Here is a 22,138-nt window from a genome sequence, read left to right as displayed (position 1 = left end):
CTATTCCATCCTATTCCATTAACCCTGCTGAAATATTGAACCTTTTGTTCCATTAGTGTTAGGAGGATTTTAGGAAAGAAATAAATGCAACTGACATTTTATAATGGAATATAGTGTTTTCAGCCATATACAAAATCTTTGATGCATTTTGCCATATAATCCAACTGTGTGTTTATTGGTGTTGTTGATGTTCACTGTCATTTAGGCACAAGATCTCAAAGAAGGAGAAGAAACTGAGCACTCTTTCTAAGAAAGAAAAGCGCTCGTACCTGGCTGTGGACAAAGAAGACGAGATCATTGGATACGTCGTGCCAGTCTTCAGAAGCAGGTGATTGCATGGTTTGCAAGTTTTAATAATTTTGTGTTTTTTTTTGTTTTTTTAAATAATTTTTTAGTTTCAGTTGACTATATTATACCTGACTGAAAATTCTGGCATCGTCTATCCTTCATGTCTATGAAACTCATTAGACCTTTTTTTTTTTTTAAAGTTAAGTCAGGAGTTGATCTTACGTCCCTTTGCTGACTAATTAAAAAGTGTACGTCTAGACTAATATGGATCTCATATGTCAAACAGTATTAGTCAGTATTGGGTCAGGCTGCTCATTAACTTAATCTTTTCCATTAGTCATTTGGCTACCCAGGATCTGATGGAGACTCAGGAGGAGGTGAAGGAGGAGGGTATGGGGTATGTCGTCATGAGGAATCTGTTCTCCAGGGAGACCGACTTCAAGATGAGAACTGTGAAGAAGTCCAGAGAGACCAGTTTGAGAGAGTCTGCTGAGCGCATGGCTCTGAGCAGGAAGGTTTGACCTAAAATGTTTAACGAGATGCTTATATAAAACATTGTGCCTTTAACTGTTAAAAAAGTTTGATGCAACTTTTTGTATCCCGAAACTGTATATTGAGGCTTATTGTAGAAGAAGTTAGTCAGACTAACTATACCAGCAGTGTCAGTATTTGTATGATTGTTTTATCTTAGTCCTAATTTATGTTGTTTTTTACACAAGGTGCATGAGAAAGTAGAATTCCAAAAGAAGATGAATCCAGACAGTTTGACTCACCCCCCGGAGTTCATTCTGAAACCACGTGGCCAGACCGTGTGGGAGGGGAAGAGTGTGACGCTGCACTGCACGGTGGCTGGATGGCCCAAACCCCGCGTGGCCTGGTCAGAAACACTTCAATTCCAGCAGTACTGGATAGAAATAATCATTAAACCCAGGTTTAATTTAATTCTGTTCTGTTTCCATAACTTTTCAGGTACAAAAACAATGTTTTAATTGATGCTAAGTCTCACCCTGAGAAGTACTTCACAGAGAGCCAATACAACATGCATTCTCTGGAAATCAAGAAGTAAAGAAAGTTTTTATTTGTTTAATAATGTTTGCGAAAGTTAGTTTGTGATTCTTTATTATATTGCACTAAATGCGTGGGATGATTTCATTTCTTAGTAATATCAGATGCATGGAAAAGATCAACATTAAAGGCATGACTGTTATTTTTGATTCTCTTAAAATTATATATTATATAACTACTGTATATTATATTGAAATTAAATTAAAATTATTCTTGTGGGTTGCAGTTGTAATTTTAGCGACACTGCTGAGTACCGAATCTCTGCACTTAACGTGAAGGGAGAAAGTTCTGCGTTTGCCCCTGTCATTATTAAAAGTGAGTATTTAACTTTTTTCAAATGCATTTCAAATCTTGAATCATTTTTGAATAATGTTTGCAAAAAAATAATAATGTGCTCAAAATCAAACTGTTGTTTATTGATGGCTCAGATCTGGCCTTCAAAAAATAAGAAGCAAATCATGAAGATTGGATTGAACATATTTTATTAACCTGAATTATTAAAAAAAATTATATATATTTTTAATTAATGAAGGACATAATTAAGGGGTCATCTGCAGCACAGGCGTAAGTTGTGCTCATATTCTACTAAATGTAGAATCTGTGCTTATACTTGTGTGTAAGTCACTCTGCTCTGGTTTACAGCTGCTGTCCTCTTGACGTTCTATTTTAAGGCTTTTACAGCACCTCAGTTTGCCTTGTGCTATTCTTTCCACTGCCTCTGCACAGGCTAATGCTATGAAATATCTTAACTGGGCCTTTATTATTTAATATTGTTTGGTGTATCAATCATGTACATCAAGGTCAACCAGAATATTTAAAGAGAAGCAGTTGGTTCTGTTTGCAATGCACCATGCAGTTATGCAGATTCATTATACATTTTTCACTTAGAATGCACTAAAATGTTCATTTGCATTTTCATTCTAAAGGATTCAAAGAAGGAGAAGAAGTGACTGAAAGGCCCCGTAAGTTTCCTATACCATATAATTCTCTTTTATGATCACATCTGTACTCAAAAAAGTGTTTATATAAGTACAAATGTAATGTTTTGGTCTTCTACAATTCTACACCTCATTTATAACAGTTTTGTTTTCATTTGAATGTGCATAATATAAATCATTTGACCTTTAAGCTGTGTCTATTCATATTCGCTCAGATGGTTTCAGCCCTGAATATGGTGTGACCTTCAACACTACCATCATTGACAAGTTTGACGTTTCTTTTGGCCGTGAGGGAGAGACCATGAGTTTGGGCTGTACAGTCATTGTCTACCCCACTGTGAAGCGCTACCAGCCAGAGATAGTGTGGTACAGAAATGGTAAGTATGAATGCTAAGTGCACCATGCATTTACTGTGCATTTTAAAAAGTTACTTGCAAATTTACTGAAGCATAAGTCACCATCTCCTAACTATTGTCCTCCTATGTGCTCTTTATATGCAGGAGCTATTAATTAAAGTGCAGTTTACAGTCTATAATGATTCCTTTTCTTTATCAGGTGTCACCTTGTCAGCTTCTAAGTGGGTGCACATGCATTGGAGTGGTGAGCAAGCCACTTTGACACTTGTGCATCTGAACAAAGAAGATGAGGGTCTCTACACTCTGCGTGTCAACACCAAGTCAGGCTTCGACACCCACTCTGCCTATGTGTTTGTCAGAGGTGAGACCTGTCTGTATGCTTGTGCAGAGTACTCATAAGTTGAAAGGAAATGTCTTATTGTCCTTGCACAAGCTGTGTGCACTGTATCTTTAAGAGTTACCACATGTATTAGGTTTCTCTCTGGGAATGCTGCTTCTATCTTTGGTTGATGGCACTAAAGGCAGCCAGTGTGAAGTACAAGTTACACTACCATTTAAAAGTTTGGGGTCAGTAACTTTTAAAAAAAAGAAATTAATACGTTTATTTAGCAAGGTCACATTAAATTGATCAAAAGTGACATTAAAGACAATTAAAAAGATTTCTATTTCAAATAAATGCTGTTTTTGTGCTTTATATATCAAAGAATCCTGAAAAAAGTATCCTGGTTTTAACAAAAAGAATAATAATAATGATATGAAATGTTTCTTGAGCAACAAATTGAGGAGATCAGATCTCTGTGTGGAGCACTGGCTGTTGTCAGACTCACTGTCATGTCATTCCAGACCTGAATGACTGATTTTTTTTTGTTGAAACACAAAAGGAGATGCTATTTAGAATGTTAGTGACGGAGTCTCAGTGTCCGTTTCATTGCATCTGTTTCATACAATGAAAGTGAATGGAAACTGCTGATGCTGTTTTACTTATTATCTTTTTTTTTCTGCTACGAAAGGAAGACATTTATATACAGTGGTGGCCAAAATGATTAGAACACTAGTATTTTCACCAGCTAAAATTTTTTTTTAAGTCAGTTATTTCTATCTTTTGCTGTAGTGTGTCAGTAGGAAATATCAGTTTACATTTAGAAACTTTCATTTTGTCGTTAATTGTAATAATCCAGTGAGATTTTTGTTGGACAACAACAGCCAGTGCTCCACACAGAGATCTGATTTCATCATCATCATCCAGTCTGTCTAGAATGACATGAAGAAACTGAACAAACTGAGACAGACTAAATCCAGAAGAACTGTGGCAATGACTCCAAGATGCTTCAAGAAAAGAAACCTACCTGCAAAGCTACCTGAAAAACTGTGCGCAAGTGCACCTAGGGCAAAAGATGCTTTAAATGCAAAAGATGGTCACACCAAATGTTGATTTAATTTAGTTAATAGAAGTTAATTGATAAAGAAAATCTATTAATTACATTATTTTTGACAGCATCCTCATTTTACAGCATTTTTACACAAGTGCCTAAAACTTTTAACAGTACTGTAGCTTTGCAGGTATAGGTTTCTTGAAGCATCTTAGAGACCCTGCAACAGTTCTTCTGGATTTAGTCTGTCTCAGTTTGTTCAAATCAAATTTTATCCATTTTATTTGATTTTAGGCTTGTTGTTGGCTCGTGAATGGTACAAAATAAATGGTTTTAGAAAGTATTTGTTTTTGACATCATCTTATAAACCCTTGAGGCTTACATGATGAGATCATTAAAACACTTCCTAAGTTAAGAGAGAGCTGAAATTAGCTAGCTGTGTTCACAGAGTGGAGGCGCTGTCGTGTATCTTACTTTGCCATAATTAGATGTGACAGCAGGGTGCAAATCAAGCTGATTTGTGTGTATCAGATGCTGATGTGGAGGAGGAGGGGGTTCCTGTTGCTCCGCTTGATGTGCGTTGTCATGACGCTAATAAAGACTATGTGGTTGTTACCTGGAAGCAGCCAGCAGTGGAGGGCAGCAGTTCCATCATTGGCTACCTTATTGACAGGTGAGTCATTCCATCAGCAATGAGACCATAGAGCTCACATCAGTGCTCCTCATTTAAATATTTCTGTACAGGTTGGAGGTGGGCACTCATCATTGGACCCAGTGTAATGACACTCCAGTGAAGTATGCCCGTTTTCCTGTCACTGGGCTTATTGAGGGCCGCTCCTACACCTTTAGGGTCCGAGCCCTCAACAATTCTGGTGTGAGCTGCCCATCCCGGGCCTCTGACCCTGTAGTTGCCATGGATCCATCAGACCGTGCCCGCCTTAGAGGTGAAGGATATATGAATAAAGACTAAAGAACAAAGAATTAAAACTGAAGAACAAAGCCAATCAGGTTTGCTTATGAGAATATGTATGTTTTTTTGTTTTTTTTTCACAGCTGGTCCCTCGGCTCCATGGACTGGAATGATCAAATTCACTGAGGAAGACCCCACAGGTAAAATAATACACTAACTTGATAATAGTACACTACTGTTCAAAAGTTTGGGGTTTGTAAGATATTTTTGTTATTTAATTAAGTTTTTAAAAGAAGTGTCTTATGCTCAACAAAGCTGCATTTATATAGCTGCATTAATGCAGTAAAACAGGTTTTTAAAATTTAAAATAACTTTTCCATTTGAATATATTTAAAATGCAGTTCATTCCTGTAATGACAAGGCTGAATTTTCAGCATCATTACTCCAGTATTCAGTGTCACATGATCCTTCAGAAAAATCATTCTAATATGCTGATTTGGTGCTCAAGAAACATTTCTTATTATTATCACAGTTGTAATATTTAATATTTCTGTCAAAACTTAGATTTTTTTTTCAGAATTATTAAAAACAGGATTATTTGTTCAAAAGAACAGTATTTATTTGAAATGGAAATCGTTTGTAACACTTTTAATATCTTTACCGCCAGTTTAATGAGTCCTTGAATAAAAGTATTAATTTATTTTTTATTTTATTTTATCTTATTTTTTTTAAATCCTACTGACCTCAAACTTTTGAATTAATTAAATAAAATACAGACAATTCAAATCAGTTGTTTTAAATTCCTCAAGTACATCTAGGCATTGCAGCATTACAATGGATGTTATAAAAATGGATATTCATTTATAGATTTTCTTGCATTTAACAGTATTATTAACTAAAGATAGACTTGAAGTTAAGTGTTAGATGACGGCAAAGACAATCAAAATGTAAAAAGAGAGGGGAAATAATGTGTGGAGGTCACTGCAGCATTATTTCTCTTGTCTCTTTCAGTGGGGGTGGTTCCTGGTCCATCTACTGACCTGGCTGTCACTGAGGCTACTAAGAGTTACGTGGTACTGAGCTGGAAGCCACCCATCCAGAGAGGACATGAGGGTGTCATGTATTATGTGGAGAAGGTGATGCAGAATGTACGATATAAAGTATTTGATTTTTACCTTGAATTGAGTTTTTTTGACTATCAAATGTTTTCCCAGTGCTTGGTGGGTACAGATACATGGCAGAGGGTGAATACTGGGATGCCAGTGAAGTCCCCCCGCTTTGCCCTGTTCGACCTTGCTGAGGGCAAATCCTACAGCTTCCGTGTCCGTAGCTGCAACTCTGCTGGAGTTGGAGAGCCATCAGAAGAAACTGGGGCGACTACTGTGGGAGACCGATTGGGTGAGTATTAGCACTTGACACAAAAAAAGAAAACGGGTTAGTGATGCATATTCTGATTTGCATGATAGAGAGTATGTTCCGAGACTGCTATGACAAGTGCCTCAAATGGGGTTCTAATCCTACGTGGCATGAATTTGGGATGAGACTAGCAGTATCAGTTCAGAAAAGTACCATTTAAAAGTTTGGGGTCAGTAATATTTTATTAATACTTTCATTCCAGCACGGACACATTAAATTGATCAAAAGTGACCGTAGAGACATTTATCATGTTACAAAAGATTTTTCTATTTCTCTCAAAATTCCTATTCATCAAAGTATCTTGAAAAACATGTATCTTTGTTTCCACAAAAATATTAAGCAGCACAACTGTTTTCAACATTGATAATAATAAGAAATGTTTTTTGAGCACCAAATCAGCATATTAGAATGTTTTCTGAAGGACCATGTGACACTGAAGACAGGAGTAATGGCTGCTAAAAAATTCAGCTTTGCCATTTTAAACGGTAGTATATGTCTAGAGAAATGTTTCGTTTAAAATAACAAAAACGTTTTTCATGATAGGCATGATCTTGTAAATGTAAGTGTGAGTATGGCTTGCCTGGAAATTATATGAACCCCATTCTTTGTCTTTTATTTTATATAATGTTTTTTATGGTTGTTGTTGTTTTTAGACCTGCCCTCTGTCCCAGGGCCTGTTATTCCCATCAGAAACACTGACACGTCTGTAGTTGTGTGCTGGGGGGCATCTAAGGAGGTTAAGAATCTGGTGGGCTATTACATCGAGGTCAGCGTCAGTGGCAATGGTGTTTGGGTTCCCTGCAACAACAAGCCAGTCAAAGGCACTAGGTATGTCAATCAGGTGACCTGAGATAGAAAACTGCATTGTTATTAAAACTACAGATATTTTTCTAATGAATTACAATAAAGCAGTTTATATAGATATTTATACCAAGCTATTATTATGTAACTGGTCATAACTTGTGTTTTGGTGTGCAGGTTTGTGTGCCACGGGCTGAACACTACGGACAAATGTGTGTTTAGGGTGAAGGCTGTGAACGCTGCAGGATACAGTGGAAGCAGCGCCGAATCTGAGGCCTGCATTGTACAAGCAAGCATTGGTGAGTATTGCTGTCTACAGCAGAAGTCTTGAAACTTTTTCATGCCAAGGACCCCATATAGAGACTGAACAGGTATAACTTAACAAGTAGCATGGCCTGTAATTTACATACTTAATTAAGCGTTCATCACAAAACTGTTACAATAGTCATCATATTCTTTTTTTTTTTCTCAATATTTTTCTGAACTGTAGCTTTTGTTCAAATGAAAGGGATAGTTCACCCAAAAATAAAAGTTCTGTCAACATTTACTCACTGTCTACTTGTTCCAAACCTGTATTAGTTTAAACACAAAAGGAAGATATTTTGAAGAATGTTGGTGAACAAACAGTGGACCGTAGCCATTGACTTCCATAGTATTTTTTATCCATTTCATTTGAACTGTTTGGTTACCAACATTCTTCAAAATATCTTTTGTTTTCAACAGAAGACAGAAACTCATACAGGTTTGGAACAACCTGATGGTGAGTAAATGATGACAGAATTGCCATTTTTGGGTCAACTTTCCCTTTAATTTGAACCATGTGTGTAAGGCATCCAGTGTGTAGATTTCATGTTGTCTATTGTAGCTTTGGGAACGAAACCATTAAAAAGGCATTTCATATCTGTGATTCATTCTTTCCCTGATGTATGCCAGCACTTAGAACCATACTGTCCTTGACTAGTACAATCCATATTCCATATTCCTCTAAATTAGCATCACCCTCTCACTTAGCTTTCATTGCCATTGAAAATTCACCATTATACTGTATATAATGCCTGTGCTATTCAAACTTTGCATACAACCAAGCTAAAAATACAAAGCCTGCATGCTGCATGAACATATTATTAAAGCAAGTCCTGCCTCTGCGTGCCCTGCCCTGCTATCAGAACTCCTTTAATTCCCTTAGAAACACGCAGTCATTACCTGAGTGTATCATGCATGACTCAAACATCCAGGTACTAAGATTAACAAAGCAACCATGTGAAAGAGACAATAGGGGTATCTCGTTAACTATCCCAGACAGCAAAATGCACGTTGACTGAAAATCAGACAGTGTGCCTCTGTGTTGTCATGCAGGTGTGTCTGTGCTGTGTGTCTGTTTGCTGAATAACTGCAGGGTGTGTAATGCAAACCTATGCATGAGCAGGATGGGTGGTAGAACAAGCTGAGCAAAGGTCATCCTTCGTTCTGAGCACAGTGAGTATAGACCTGTTCAGACTGTGACAAATCTGTGTATCATTGTGTCATGGACAGGTGGATGAATCTTGGTCACAATTGTCATTTTACAAAATTGTAATTTTCTGCTCTAAAGGACAATATTTTTTATTTGAAGAAATGTTATCAGTAGTTTATAGAATAAAACAAAAATATTCATATTATTCAAATACATTCCTAGAAATAATTAATCCAGAGAAACGGATCATTTTGCAGTAGTTTATATATATATAATTACATTTTCCCCATTCATTCACTATATTACTACTTTATTTCAATTATGAAAAGCACACAAAATAAAATATATTCAAAAAAAATAATATTTTTGTACTCCAGTTAAGAGAATTACATTTAGATTTCAGTAGCTTACTTTTATATATTTTTGTATCACAATTAAAAAAAAAAACCTGTAGAACAGAATTGGTTTTCTTGAAAATGTCACAAAATGAAGAAAACTTTTCTAATAGTCTTCATTTTAATAATGCAAAATATATTCTATTTTCTACTATTTTTGTGGTTAAATTTCACCTAGACAGCATATATAACAGGATTTTTGTTATATAACAAGTGCTGCATGCTTACTGACTGTTTGTATGCAGAGTCTGAACAGCATGAAAATATTCTAAAATTATAATTTTATTATTATTATTTATTATTACGAACACATAACCGCTAAATTTCAGGTCATCAGACTTTGATATGCTGATGTCCCACTGTGAAGATACACAACAGATCTTGTGCTCTTTCAAGAAGAGAATATGCATTAATTCTTTGTTTGGGTAACATTTAAAACAGCCAATGTTTGAATGTTTTGTTGGGCTAAACTAAGACTTCTCTTTCTGCAGCCGTCCCAAGCCCTCCCACCGGTGTGACCCTGCAGGAGAGGGTCCGTGACTACATGGTGCTGGGCTGGCAAGCCCCTGCTAAGACTGGTGGAGCTGACATCAAAGGTTACTACCTGGACTACAGAACGGTGAAGGATGGAGTCACAAGCAAGTGGCATGAAATTAACCTCCAGGCAGTCACTGGCACATCTTATAAAGTAGGTCATAATATCACAATGCTGGATTTATGACGATTTGTGGATTTATTTAGTTTTATAAAATGAAAAGCTTTTGTTCACATTCACAATGAGCATGGTGCTGAAGACTGATCTGAATAACTGTCTCATTGACTTAGGTGACAGACCTGAAGGAAAACGTATTCTACCAGTTCCAGGTGCGTGCAGTCAATCAGGCTGGTATTAGTGAATCCTCCATACCCACTGTCCCCTTGGAGTGCAAGGAGTGGACTGTGGCTGTTCCAGGTAAACCAGTCAGCATTTATGTCAGGCAATGAGATTTTTAGAGACGTTCATCCTTGTTTAAATCAGTATATGGGAGAGATTATAATGGGGAGGAGACAGACCCACTCATAGGAAAATGATCAAGAAGACATCAAGAAGAAGAAATCATAATGCTCAATATGATATATGAGCTACAGGAGTGTAAATTGCCTTTTTGAGCTTGGTTACTCTATAACAGTGGTTGCTAAGTTTTTGACTCTAAGGCCCCTTTTTATCCACACCAGTATTCAAGGTCCAATGACTTTTCCAGCTGTTCATTATTTAATAAATTTGGATTAAGAAATAAAAAAGGAATAAGAAGGATAATTTTTAACTGTTTTTTTTGTTTTGTTTGGCATAACTGGAAAAAAAGTTAATTATACAAATGACAATGGCGTTTTATCCAAATTACCAAGATTTTATTAATTTTGCCTGCTTTAGAAATCAGACTTTTAAAATTTGCCTCATACATCCATGTTTTTCAAGACTGTGGGAATGCCTGTTCCAAAAAACAAAAAAACTTTGAACTTTATCTTGAAAAAAATATATGATTTATTAGTTAATTACAGTAATGTATTTATTTATTTGTGCTTATTTTAATGCTTGTTTTTTCTTATTTTAAAAATGTTCAAATCTTTTAACATTCTTAGGACTGAAAGATGCTATACTGCCTATTAACTGGTGTTGATTTGCCACTGAAGGGACTTGGGTTCAATTTAGTCAGCAATAATCACAGGTTTTTTGTCCATTTTACCTGCGGTTTACACAGGTGTTTCTCTGTGTGCATTTGACTTTTTTAACAAACCCAGGCCCTCCTCTTGGCCTCCGTGTCCAGGAGGTGCGTAAAGACTCTATGGTGCTTCTGTGGGAACCACCTACATTCAATGGCCGCAGTGCTGTGACTGGATATTATGTGGACTATAAGGAAGAGAATGGCAGATGGAGATGTGTCCAAGAGAGATCCACAAAAAATACTTACATGAAGGTAATAAATTAGATTTTTTTTAAGTACACAATGAACTTTAACAAAACCACTGGCATTATTGAGATGTTCATGGACTTACTGGAGGTTACTGATGAAGGAACCTTCACATTCAACCTCATTGATGGCAAAGCAACTGGTCGCACCAGCTTAGTGCTTATCGGAGAAGGTGAGGTCATATTTTAATTTGTTTATTTTTTAGTCACTTTAATATTCCTACAGCTTAATGGTGCACACTAATATATATAAATTAAAATGTTTATATTTTTAAATTCAGAGGTGTTCAGAAGTCTGAAACCATTAGTTAAAATGCTTCTATTTCATAAATCATAATTCGTTTTTAAATAAATAAAATCATAATTTTTCGGTCACTCTGTAATTTTTCACTCGTAACATTTTGAGTAAATAATAATAATAATAATTATTATTATTATTATCATTAAAAGCATAACAATTTGAGTGAATAATTAGTGACATAGAAACAGTCTTAACGTATTTCTCATTTCTTTTACATCATAACTTTGTTTGTTATTAAATAATTTTAAATTGGATTTTGAATCCCAGATTTGAAGCCCACCATATATTTGTGTTCAACCCATTATTCAAACCAGTGAACCATTAGTACATCTCACTAGTACAGCAGCCTAACAGAGTTTTATATCAGTATGTCCTTTAGAGGGCAGAAGAGTACCGTTTATAACTCCAAATCCAAATGAACTAGACAGGTGGGGTGACAAGAAATGTGTTTTGTGATCTAGCTCTGGGCAATGCTTATGAATGGACTCTAAACAGAATTCAAAACTCAAAATAAGCTGTATTCTGCACGCTTTGATCATTTCCTTCTATTTTAAATAATGTTGTTTTACAGAGTTTGCTGAGCTTCAGAAGAAATCTGAGTTTGAGAGAGCAGAGTGGGTCAGAAGGCAAGGTACTCTGTCTTTACACTGTATTTGTTTGTGTTAAATCATATTTTAGTTGTTGAATGTCTAAAAATATTCTCCCACACACAGGCCCTCACTTTGTGGAGTATCTCAGTTTCGAGGTCACTCCAGAATGTGATGTGCATCTGAAATGCAAGGTAAGGCTCTAGGAATCAAAGATGGGAACATGAAACCATCTGTCAATGCCTCAGGCTGAAAAGATACTTGTTAAAATCCCTTTTTCCATCTTTCTTCTGCTATAGGTTGGAAACATCAAACCTGGCACTGAGATTGCCTGGTTTAAGGATGGAATTGAGATTGAAGAGGATGATGAGGATGCTAAGAAGATCGGAAAATCTGATGAAGTGTTGATCTTTGACATTGGCAAGGTCAGACTTGGTTGGGCAATGATAAGGCTGTGTTCGAGCTGGGATTCCAGCATCTGTATGGTTATTAAAACGAATGCATTTTTGCTGAATGCAGTATTATACATATGCTACAGGCTTTGCTACACAAAAAGCCACTCTCCTCTCTGACACACGGACTCATAAATGATGAGATATTTGCATAGTACTGAAGAATATGTTTCTTTTCTTTGTTCCTTTAGACTTAAGAAGATATAAGTTATTTCAAAAGCCTCCCTGAAAAGTAACCGTGTTTAAAATCAGCATGAAATGAAAATGTCCTTTCTTAATACATTCTCCTGGTCTTATTGTGCATGATCCATCCATATTTTTCAATGAAAAATGCTCTTTGTAATCTTTTATCCATATTTAATAACTCGCTCTGCCTCTAAAATGCCTTTCATTTTCGTCCGACATCACCTTCGTTGGAAAAATAGCTACTTAGGCTTAAGCTTGTTTTAAGCTACTTTTTACGTAATGCAACGTTCAAAAAGTCTTGGCAATAGTTAACGTAGCAATGTAGTGATGGTTAATGTTAATGAAATGAAGGATACAGCATTATTAGTAATACAATTACATTATTGAAGTAAAATAGCCCTTGAAGAAATATGTAATTGCATATGCACCTATGTTGGATTCTATCATGTTTATCATGCCCTCTACTTTGAACGGACAGGATGCAAAACCTATTCAATTATTATAACATTTATCAACATTTATGTCCATATATCAAAAATATATGGATCTTCCGTGTGTGAACCTTGGTTTTTAAAGGAAGCCATTTCCTGAATTCAATCAGATTTGGATGGCAGCTTTGTAAAGTAATGCAAATGATCATATTATGTGCAATCTGACCTCCATTTTGTAATATTAATGGGTTATAAATATTGAAAGCCATCTTAGTTTGTCTGAATTCAACTACCAATAAGGTGCCAGTCCAGTTGGACTGAGAGAGGGCTGGATTTAATGCATGCTGCAGAAGAGGGGCAAACTCCCTTGCCACTCCAGTAGGGGTCGCTGGCATTAACTGCAATGTTTGTTTGATTCACAGCTTGTTATTAAGAGCGAAAAGGCACAATGGAAAAAGAAACCTGCAACCGAAGAAAGTCCAAGCAAGCCAAAAGTCTGGAGCTTTGATTTATAAGTTGCCATCAGTGTCAATATGTTGTTATTTGTGATGGTGCTGTCTTTTTCTCTCTTACTCTGTTGGCCTGCAGCATCCTCCGCAGGAGAAAAGCTTGGCTTTTCGGTCTTTCCTGTTTCGTTTATTTAAATGTTGTTCAAAAAATGTTTTAACTTCTGATTCGTATTGATAAAAACTAGTGTCAAGTGTCTATGCCTCACTGTTCCCACAATTCCCCAACAGATTTCAAAGAAAGATGCTGGAGTATATGAGGTTAAACTGAAAGATGAAAGAGGAAAGGACAAAACTTTGCTGAACCTGACAGATGCAGGTAGGAGCCACGTTGTCAAAGGGGCCTGATCAAAATTCTGAATTTAAGGATTGGCATCCTTTCAGTTGAGATGGAATTTGCATCTCACAGGATGTTGAATTGGAATTTGAATTGGAATGACAGGTTGTGGAATTTACTGATTTGCAATTCAAACAGAATTTCATTAGTCCAGCACAGAAACAAAACCGGAAAAAATTACACCTTTATTTTGCTTGTTTCGCTCTATATGAAGACTTATTTAAAGAACTTATTTATGAGACTTATTATCTTATATTTAATTATTAATTATAGAAATTTGTAACACACACAATCACATACATATTTAATATGCAATTTAGGCATCATGTTGAAAAATTATATATATTATTTTTATTCTTTGAATTTTTGTCATTAAATTCCGATTTAAAAACAACTCACCTATCACCTATCAGTAAATGCATATTTAATTGTTGTCTTTTTTTTTTATCCATAGGCTATTTGAATGTGATTTATTATCTATTTTTTCCTAACAGGTTATCAAGCAGTGCTGAATGAAGTATTTAGAGTTATTGGTGAGTGTCATGCCATCAGTCCTTCACCACTCGTGAAGCGTTATTGAATGTACAGTAACATGATGCTCTCATGAACTCGAATCTGATCAGTGCATGTCATGTGATTTTCATGCATTTCTTTCTCTGTTCTTGTAGCCAATTCTTCAACCGAGCTCAAGGTTATGAGCACAGAACACGGAATTATTCTCTACTCATTCGTTGTGCACTATATTGAAGATCTCCGTGTTGGCTGGCTTCACAAGTAGGCATCATGGCGCCCTTCTCGATCTACCAGTGTGTGTGGGCTGTTTTAATGTGACTTCAGTGTCACATTAGCCACACTGAAACAGTTTCAAACTAAATTTCTTCCCAAAACTAATCCAATCCAAAGTTTTGCCAATTTGTTTGCTCACTGTACCGTATCACCATGGCCAATGACCTTGTGTGTTGCCCCTTTGTTTCTAACTGTTTCCAGAGAATCAAAGATCTCCCATTCAGACAGAGTGCAGTGTGGAGTTACCGGAGAACAGCTGTGGCTCAAAATTAATGAGCCCACCGAGAAAGATAAGGGCAAATATGCCATTGATATCTTCGATGGCAAAGGCAGCTTCAAGAGAGTTCTTGACCTGTCAGGACAAGGTAAGAGCTCAGGTGTTCCAACAAAATCGACCTTGCAGTACTTCTGCATTCATTAGAGATATTGTGAACTTTTGTTAAAGTTTACTGTGTTTATTGTGTTTATTTGTTTTTATAATATAAATGTTTTATTTTAATATATATATATATATATATATATAATTCCATATACATACCTGGTATTACCTTTTATATTTTTCTTTTTTAATTATTTATCCCCCTATCATTCCATTACATAGTATGGGAGGAAGCATTTGAAGAATTCAAGAGGCTGAAGTAAGTTTAAACTAATGAAAACTTCATATCCTATTAATGTGACAATGACACATCTACTTTTCTATGGTCAAGACCTCCTTGAATAAGCTGTCAGAATAATCCTAAAATAGACCCCCCCCCATGAGTATGTCACAGTAGGCTTGCAGTGAAGCATTTCCTGATATTGAAGAGTGTGAGAAGCATGCATCACCTTTGGAGTCACTATTTAAAGACCTAAATAACAGAGTGTTTATCTGTCTTTCCTTCCTCAGGGCGGCGGCCATAGCAGAGAGAAGTAAGTGATTGTCTTTGCTGTTATTATTGTGCTCTGACAGTGTGTACATATTCACATTGTCATGGCATAAAAGCAATCCAATTTGAAGGTTTCAGTTGCAGAATTATTATTCTGTGTTCAGTAGATGAAATTAATATGCCTGAACAAACATTTCAGACTCATTTCTTTAGAGAGAACAGATATTGATTTGGTTCATCGCATATTAAAACTTCTTGAAGCTGCAGCTTATTAAATGGTTTGTGTATCTGTAGACCGTGCTCGTGTGGTGGGCGGCCTGCCCGATGTAGTCACCATTCAGGAGGGCAAGGTAATACAATCAATCGTATATGTGCATCATATTTTGTAAAGAGTTTATTGATAATGTGGTCTGACATTTTATCCCTCTTCACCCTTTTAAGTCTCTCAACCTCACTGGCAACGTATGGGGTGATCCTGTTCCTGAGGTCGGCTGGGTGAAGAATGATAAACCGCTGTTGTCTGACAATCACCACACGCTGAAGTTTGAGCACGGCAAGTTTGCCAGCATCACCATCGCTGCTGTTACAACCGTCGACTCGGGCAAATACGCCCTGCTGGTGAAGAACAAGTATGGCACAGAGGCGGCAGAGTTTACCGTCAGTGTCTACATCCCAGAGGTTGAAGCGGAGAAGGAGTAAAGACACGCACAGAGGGAGAGAGGGGGTTAACATATGACCAGTATACCTTCCAAAGCATTTTAATTCAAAGCATGCCCACCCACAGTGCAAGATTGTACGGTTTTCCCTTAAAGAAACATTTTAAATAAACATAATTTTCCCAATGTGAGCGATATTAGCTTCTAGGCTGTTCACACTATACTTAACCCAGGGTTTAAAGGGATAGTTCATCCAAAAATTTAAATTCTGTCATGATTTAATCACCTTCAAGCTGTTTGAAGAAAACATTTTGAAGAATGTTGGTAACCAGTTGACGGTAGCCATTGACTTCCATAGTATTTTTTTTAATACTGTCAATGCCAGTGGCTACCGTCGACTGTTTGGTTACAAACAGTGTGCGTGCCATGAGGAGGCCTGTCCCAGCCACTTTGGTCCTTGTGCCCCCTCTCTAGAAATGCAAATGCTCCCCACCCCATAGTTTGTATGGACTGGTGCTGAATCTGGTTATCAACATTCTTCAAAATAAATGTTTTCTTGGCTCACAGAAGAAAAAAAACTCATAGAGGTATGGAACAACTTGAGAATTAGTATATGATGACAGAATTGTAATTTTGAGGTGAAATATCCCTTTAACATCTTTTTAATTCTGAGTTAAGAATACTCTAATGCGTTAAGCAGTGTTTCACATTTGTGACCCTTGACCACGAAACCAGTCATAAGGGTCAATTTTTCGAAAAAATAATAAATAAGCTTTCCATTGATGTATGGTTTGTTAGGATATGGCAATGTTTGGCCGAGATACAGCTATTAGAAGATCTGGAATCTGAGGGTGCAAAAAAATCTAAATACTGAGAAAACTGCCTTTAAAGTTGGCCAAGTGAAGCCCTAGCAATGCATATTACTAATCAAATTAAGTTTTAATATATTTACGGTAGGAAATTTACAAAATATTTCATGGAAAATGATCCTTTCTTAATATCATAATGGTTTTTGGCATAAAATAAATAAACTATAATTTTGACCCATACAGTGTGTTTTTGGCTATTGCTACAAATATAATCGTGCGACTTAAGACTGGTTTTGTGGTCCAGGGTCACATTTGTAATTTTAAATTTGAGGAGGGAGGTTAAGAAGCCCTGCTGCCATTCTGGCTTCAAAACTATACAGTGTGAATTGCTAACCCAGGCTAATGTATGAACTGTAGGAAAAGTAAACATATTGAGGTGTTAACCTTAAAATTGTGATACCATGTGTATTTCTAATTTTATAAGCCTTATAAAATATGGTCATTTCTAAATATTGGGTTTTAAAAAGTTTGGAAAGCCCATTCAGCAACTGAAGATATGCATCTCATTGCTTTATGTAACTGCAGTGTACCTTTGTACTGCAGTTAATAATGACACTTGGGCATAACAATATTAACATGTTTTTGAATTAAAAAGCTTTGGGTCTTGCGTTATTTTTAAGCATAAACTGGAACATTAGAATGTATCTCAGATGTTGTCTCATTTTAGTTTAAATTGGTTGTGTAGTTTCCAGTGTCAATCTACTGCTTTGTGGGGGGAAAAAAATCGAATTTAACAGTAGACAACAGTGTGTTAAAGGTTACTATACCAATAATGTAATTTGGTAAACCCTTTCTCGAAAAAAAAAAAAAATATATTTATGGATAATCTCATTTGTAGTTTTATGATTTATTGTTGTATGTCTGCCGAATCTTGCTTAATGCATTTTGTGTCTTTATATGTAAACATACAAACATAGTAAAGTCAGTTGGCTCTGTTGCAAGGCAATTTAATCTGTGTAGGTTCTTTAGATAACACAGGACGAGCAATTGTTAAGGCATTGTTGTTTTGTGCTCATATCAGATATCAGCTGACACAGATCTTAATCAGAAAACCAATAGTCAGTGCTATGCAATAAATGTAATCTGTTGCAATGCAGAAAATGTGTTTCACTTGTAAACCTGCCAAACCTGGAGTGTAAGGGACCTGGCTGCACTGTGAACATTCATCAAGTGTATGAGTAAGAGCACATGTCAATCAGGATTAGAAAACGAAACCAGTTATTTACTGACAAGTAGCTGAACAAAACAATCACAAACAAACTTCTAAAAGGAAGTGGTTCTGGTGGTTATCTCGGCGAACTCTAGACTGTGCTTCGGGGAATTCTGCTGTGGCGGTCACGTGAGAGGCCTCTGTTTGAAGTGCCTCAGTCTCGTCGCGTCACGGCCAACCGCCGCCGCTGTGTGTGTGTGAGCCGCTGCCTGACCGGTTCGCGGTGGACGAACCGTACAAGTGACCCTGCGAAAAACTGCCCTCTGTTATGATACACGAGACAACCAGGAGGGCTCCGGTAGGCGCTGAGAGGTGTAAATAGTCATTGCCGTCAGCGGGACTTGTTCAGAAATGAATGAATAACGTCGGCAGAGAGAGCAGCGGACAAGCAGACGGCGACACAACGTCCAATTTCTCAACAACAACAGCTGAAAGGTAAACATTACAGAGACCATTTCTGAGTAACCATTTTGGCCAAACGTATCATATAAACGTATACAATACCTATTTTAATGACACAAACATACATTTGATAGCATAGGGATGTAAATGTCAGTTTAGCTGGTTGGCTAGTCGAGCTAACGTTAACCGGAGTGGTAATGTTAATGTTGATGCTCTGACAGGAACATTCCCTGTAACCCTGCATGACGTTTAAACCAAACCATAACGGCATTGTTTTATCTATTTATTCATTTAGAGCTGGCTAATGCTACATTTTGTCTAAAAATGTCACTTGAATGTTGAGTTGTTGTTGTGTGTATCAAAAACACTAGCTACAGTTTCACTAAACAGCAGCATTATCATGTCATTGCACTGGCCAACAGGAGTTTTGCACACTGACCATTAGTATATGAATGGTTGCTGTTTAAAAAAGAACATTTTATTTTGTTCAAATAGTTATTTTCGACTCCTTAATAAGAAAAATGACAACAGTCATCACTTCCTTTCCTGGCAAATAAACTGTTTTGCTTTAATAACTGCTTCAAACAATGATGACTGTTAAGCAATAGCAGGCTTATACTGTACAGTATTAGTGAGCATTAGTGCTGATAAAGACGGCTGTACTCAAACTTATCTGAACTTGTTTACAACTGAGCAAAAGCACTTTTGATTTCGAAGTCAATTAATGCAAGTCACCATGTTAACTTTTTTCTTGGAACCGCATTGGGTTACCTTTTATAGCCTTGAGTTATGTAACATGACCATTTGAAATATCTTAGTAGCTGTTATCATGAATGCTTTATGTCTGTCCTGATTGACAATCGTCACGTTGTTTACTACTAAATGAAAATGAAACCTCAAGGGTGTCTGAAGATTTGAGGAACTGAATATTTTGCATATTTTGACTTTTCAAATTTGCTTTGGCTTTGAGATAAATCTATAACTTTTACAGTAGGAGAGAATGCGTAAGACAGCTCATTTCCGCTGGCTTGTTTGCCCTTTGTAACTGAACTTGAACTGAATCACCTTTTTATGTTATGTAAGTGAAAGACTTCGTGCTGGGCATGTTGCCTCACATCTCATTACACAGCAAAGTACAAGAAATGTAAAGCAAAGCGGGTGGTTGAACATAAGAGTTAGCTGCTATTTAGTAAATGCTTCATTCAAAATGACTCCCCATTACATAATTTGACTGTCCCATTGGTGTAAAATGGACAAAGCTGTGCTGCTCAAGGTCAAAGGGTCAAAGTTTGTGGTTTTGGGGGAAGTCGTGGCCTAATGGTTAGAGAGTCGGACTCCTAACACAAAGGTTGTGGGTTTGAGTCTCGTGGGTTGAAGGTGGGGGGAGTGAATGTACAGCGCTCTCTCCCATCTTCAATACCACGTCTGAGGTGCCGCAGCAAAAAAAAAAAAAAAAATGGCTGCCCACTGCTCCGGGGGTGTGTTCACGGTTTGTGTGTGCACTTTGGATGGGTAAATGCAGAGCACTAATTCCGAGTATGGGTCACCATACTTGGCCACATGTCACGTCACTTTCACTTAAAGGAATAGTTCACCCAGAAATGAAAATGTACTCACCCACAGGCCATACAAGATGTAGATGAGTTTGTTTGTACATTTGAGAAATGTAGCATTACATCACTTGAACTTGCATCAAACAGGTGATGAAAACATCAAAATAATCCACACTACTCCAGTCCATCAATCAACATTTAGTAAAGTGAAAATCTGTGTTTGTAATAAACAAATCCATTAATATGACATTTTTAAAACTTCAAACTTTGCTTCCAGCTAAAATATGAATCCTCCATCCATAATATTGCTTTCTGAAAAAGAGAAATATGCACAGATCAAGGTCTGCATTTACATTCAAAAACAGTTCTAAACAAATATGCATGTTGATGTGAGCAGACCAAATGAGATGGACTTTTTCACTGGAGGAAATGTTTATGGACCTGTATTTTGGCCAGAAGCAACAGTTTTAAAACGCATTAAAGATGGGATTTGTTTCTTACAGACATGCAGCTTTTCACTTCACATTATGATGTTAGTTGATTGACTGGAGTTGTGTGAAATACTTGTGGATTATTGTGATATTCTTATCAGCTGTTTGGACTTCTGACTGCACATTGTAGCGCAAAATTTCCCCAAATCTGTGTCGATGAAGAAACAAACTCATCTACATCTTAAATGTTTTATGCAAATGTTAGTTTTTTTTGTGAGCTATTCCTTTAACTGACTCATTTCCTTGCTCACGTTTTAGGACTTAACCTGCAGCTTTGTGTGAGCAACACGGTACATTAATAATTTTGATATTCCCACCCAAGTAGCCTTAAATTCTTGCAGGTTTTTGCTTGTTTATTGTGCTTCATAATTACAGTCTAGCTTAAGAATAACTGTTAGTGGAGTTTTTGTGTACAGTTAGTTATGACTATGCAAAAGTCATGCAGCCTTAAAGGTCAATATCCTTTACTACTTGGTCTGCTGTCATGGCAAATTACAAACTTTTTGTACTACACCTAATATTTTCATTATACAGCAGTACTGATTACATATACACGTGCCCTCTGTAATTAGAGGCGTTCCCGGAGAGACCACAGATACACAAACCAATTTGATTCTGCATTAGGTCTTGTTTGTCTGTTAAACAGAGCAGGTGAACATACAAACCTTTGAACATCTTGGATTAGCGTGCATATATATTAGGGCTGGGTGATATAGCTAAAAAATGTATCAACGAGATAATGTTTCATATCTTTCGGTATCGATAATTATTGACTTTTTTAATAACCTTTTTTTTTAAAACAAAGAGCAATAGAATAAAAAAAAAAATGTAACCACTGTATTTTAAAATTAACCCAATTTGAGACAAACAACAAATATTTTTGTTTTAACAGTCAAGCACACAATAAAAATTAAACAAATATCTCATTTCTAATGTTTTATATGCAGATTAAATCGGTTTTAAGGAAACTTTTGTCTTGTCTCCCGAGGCCACAGGAGAGCGCAATGAGCAAAATAATGCAGCACATTTAAATTGTAAACACAAGGAAATAAGTCTATAAAAAAACGTGCATGATGTCTACATTAACTCATATAAATCAAATATAATTTCGTAAATTGCATAAACAATTATGAACAAAACAGCATCATGTATTTATGCATTGCTTAATCCAAAGAGCCGAAGCGCCATTCACACCGATTGCATTTAAAAACATATGAGACGCAGTGAAAAGTAATAAACCTCCACAAATTCGCGACGTGCTTTCTTAAAGTTTAAACTGTTTTAACTTTGCATGGCTACATCTCTTCTGTGAGACGCGAGTGCAGCAGTCATATTTGTCCGTCTAAAAATGTGCTGATTATGCGTTCTGTGTGAATGGCTTGGTTTCGGTTTTAACCTAATCAAGATCTTCTTTGCATTGAGCTTCTATATTTCTCTAATATTTTGAATGCATAACGCAGCAACTGCGCGTGCTCGTGGGCTAGACTATCAAAACATTCAAATGCAACAACGTCACTTATAAGCATCATCACCGCATCTCGTGCTCCAATGATGACGCTCCC

The 22,138-nt window shown here is 36.6% G+C and overlaps 1 protein-coding gene across 1 annotated transcript in view; it reads left to right on the top strand.

The window, feature by feature from the left end:
• LOC107585882 (myomesin-1-like) overlaps nt 1-16,634 on the top strand; it is a 24,626-nt gene extending 7,992 nt beyond the window's left edge. Inside the window, exons 7-33 of the mRNA XM_016273063.1 lie at nt 1,580-1,668; nt 2,280-2,315; nt 2,507-2,668; nt 2,847-3,008; nt 4,549-4,690; nt 4,762-4,961; nt 5,071-5,127; nt 5,939-6,063; nt 6,142-6,325; nt 6,997-7,171; nt 7,322-7,443; nt 9,484-9,680; nt 9,818-9,944; nt 10,772-10,947; nt 10,978-11,113; nt 11,813-11,872; nt 11,955-12,022; nt 12,128-12,253; nt 13,320-13,391; nt 13,635-13,722; nt 14,235-14,273; nt 14,409-14,514; nt 14,728-14,891; nt 15,128-15,164; nt 15,416-15,438; nt 15,690-15,745; nt 15,837-16,634. Of these exons, the coding sequence (XP_016128549.1) occupies nt 1,580-1,668; nt 2,280-2,315; nt 2,507-2,668; nt 2,847-3,008; nt 4,549-4,690; nt 4,762-4,961; nt 5,071-5,127; nt 5,939-6,063; nt 6,142-6,325; nt 6,997-7,171; nt 7,322-7,443; nt 9,484-9,680; nt 9,818-9,944; nt 10,772-10,947; nt 10,978-11,113; nt 11,813-11,872; nt 11,955-12,022; nt 12,128-12,253; nt 13,320-13,391; nt 13,635-13,722; nt 14,235-14,273; nt 14,409-14,514; nt 14,728-14,891; nt 15,128-15,164; nt 15,416-15,438; nt 15,690-15,745; nt 15,837-16,094 (3,187 nt within the window). The 3' untranslated portion in view covers nt 16,095-16,634. The remainder of the gene's footprint in view (nt 1-1,579; nt 1,669-2,279; nt 2,316-2,506; nt 2,669-2,846; nt 3,009-4,548; nt 4,691-4,761; nt 4,962-5,070; nt 5,128-5,938; nt 6,064-6,141; nt 6,326-6,996; nt 7,172-7,321; nt 7,444-9,483; nt 9,681-9,817; nt 9,945-10,771; nt 10,948-10,977; nt 11,114-11,812; nt 11,873-11,954; nt 12,023-12,127; nt 12,254-13,319; nt 13,392-13,634; nt 13,723-14,234; nt 14,274-14,408; nt 14,515-14,727; nt 14,892-15,127; nt 15,165-15,415; nt 15,439-15,689; nt 15,746-15,836) is intronic.
• Nucleotides 16,635-22,138: the final 5,504 nt, after the last annotated feature.

The sequence above is a fragment of the Sinocyclocheilus grahami genome, unplaced genomic scaffold, assembly GCF_001515645.1.
Source record: "Sinocyclocheilus grahami isolate Dianchi unplaced genomic scaffold, SAMN03320097.WGS_v1.1 scaffold5.1, whole genome shotgun sequence".
Classification (NCBI taxonomy): Eukaryota; Metazoa; Chordata; class Actinopteri; order Cypriniformes; family Cyprinidae; genus Sinocyclocheilus; species Sinocyclocheilus grahami.
This window is presented reverse-complemented; position numbering and strand designations above follow the sequence as displayed.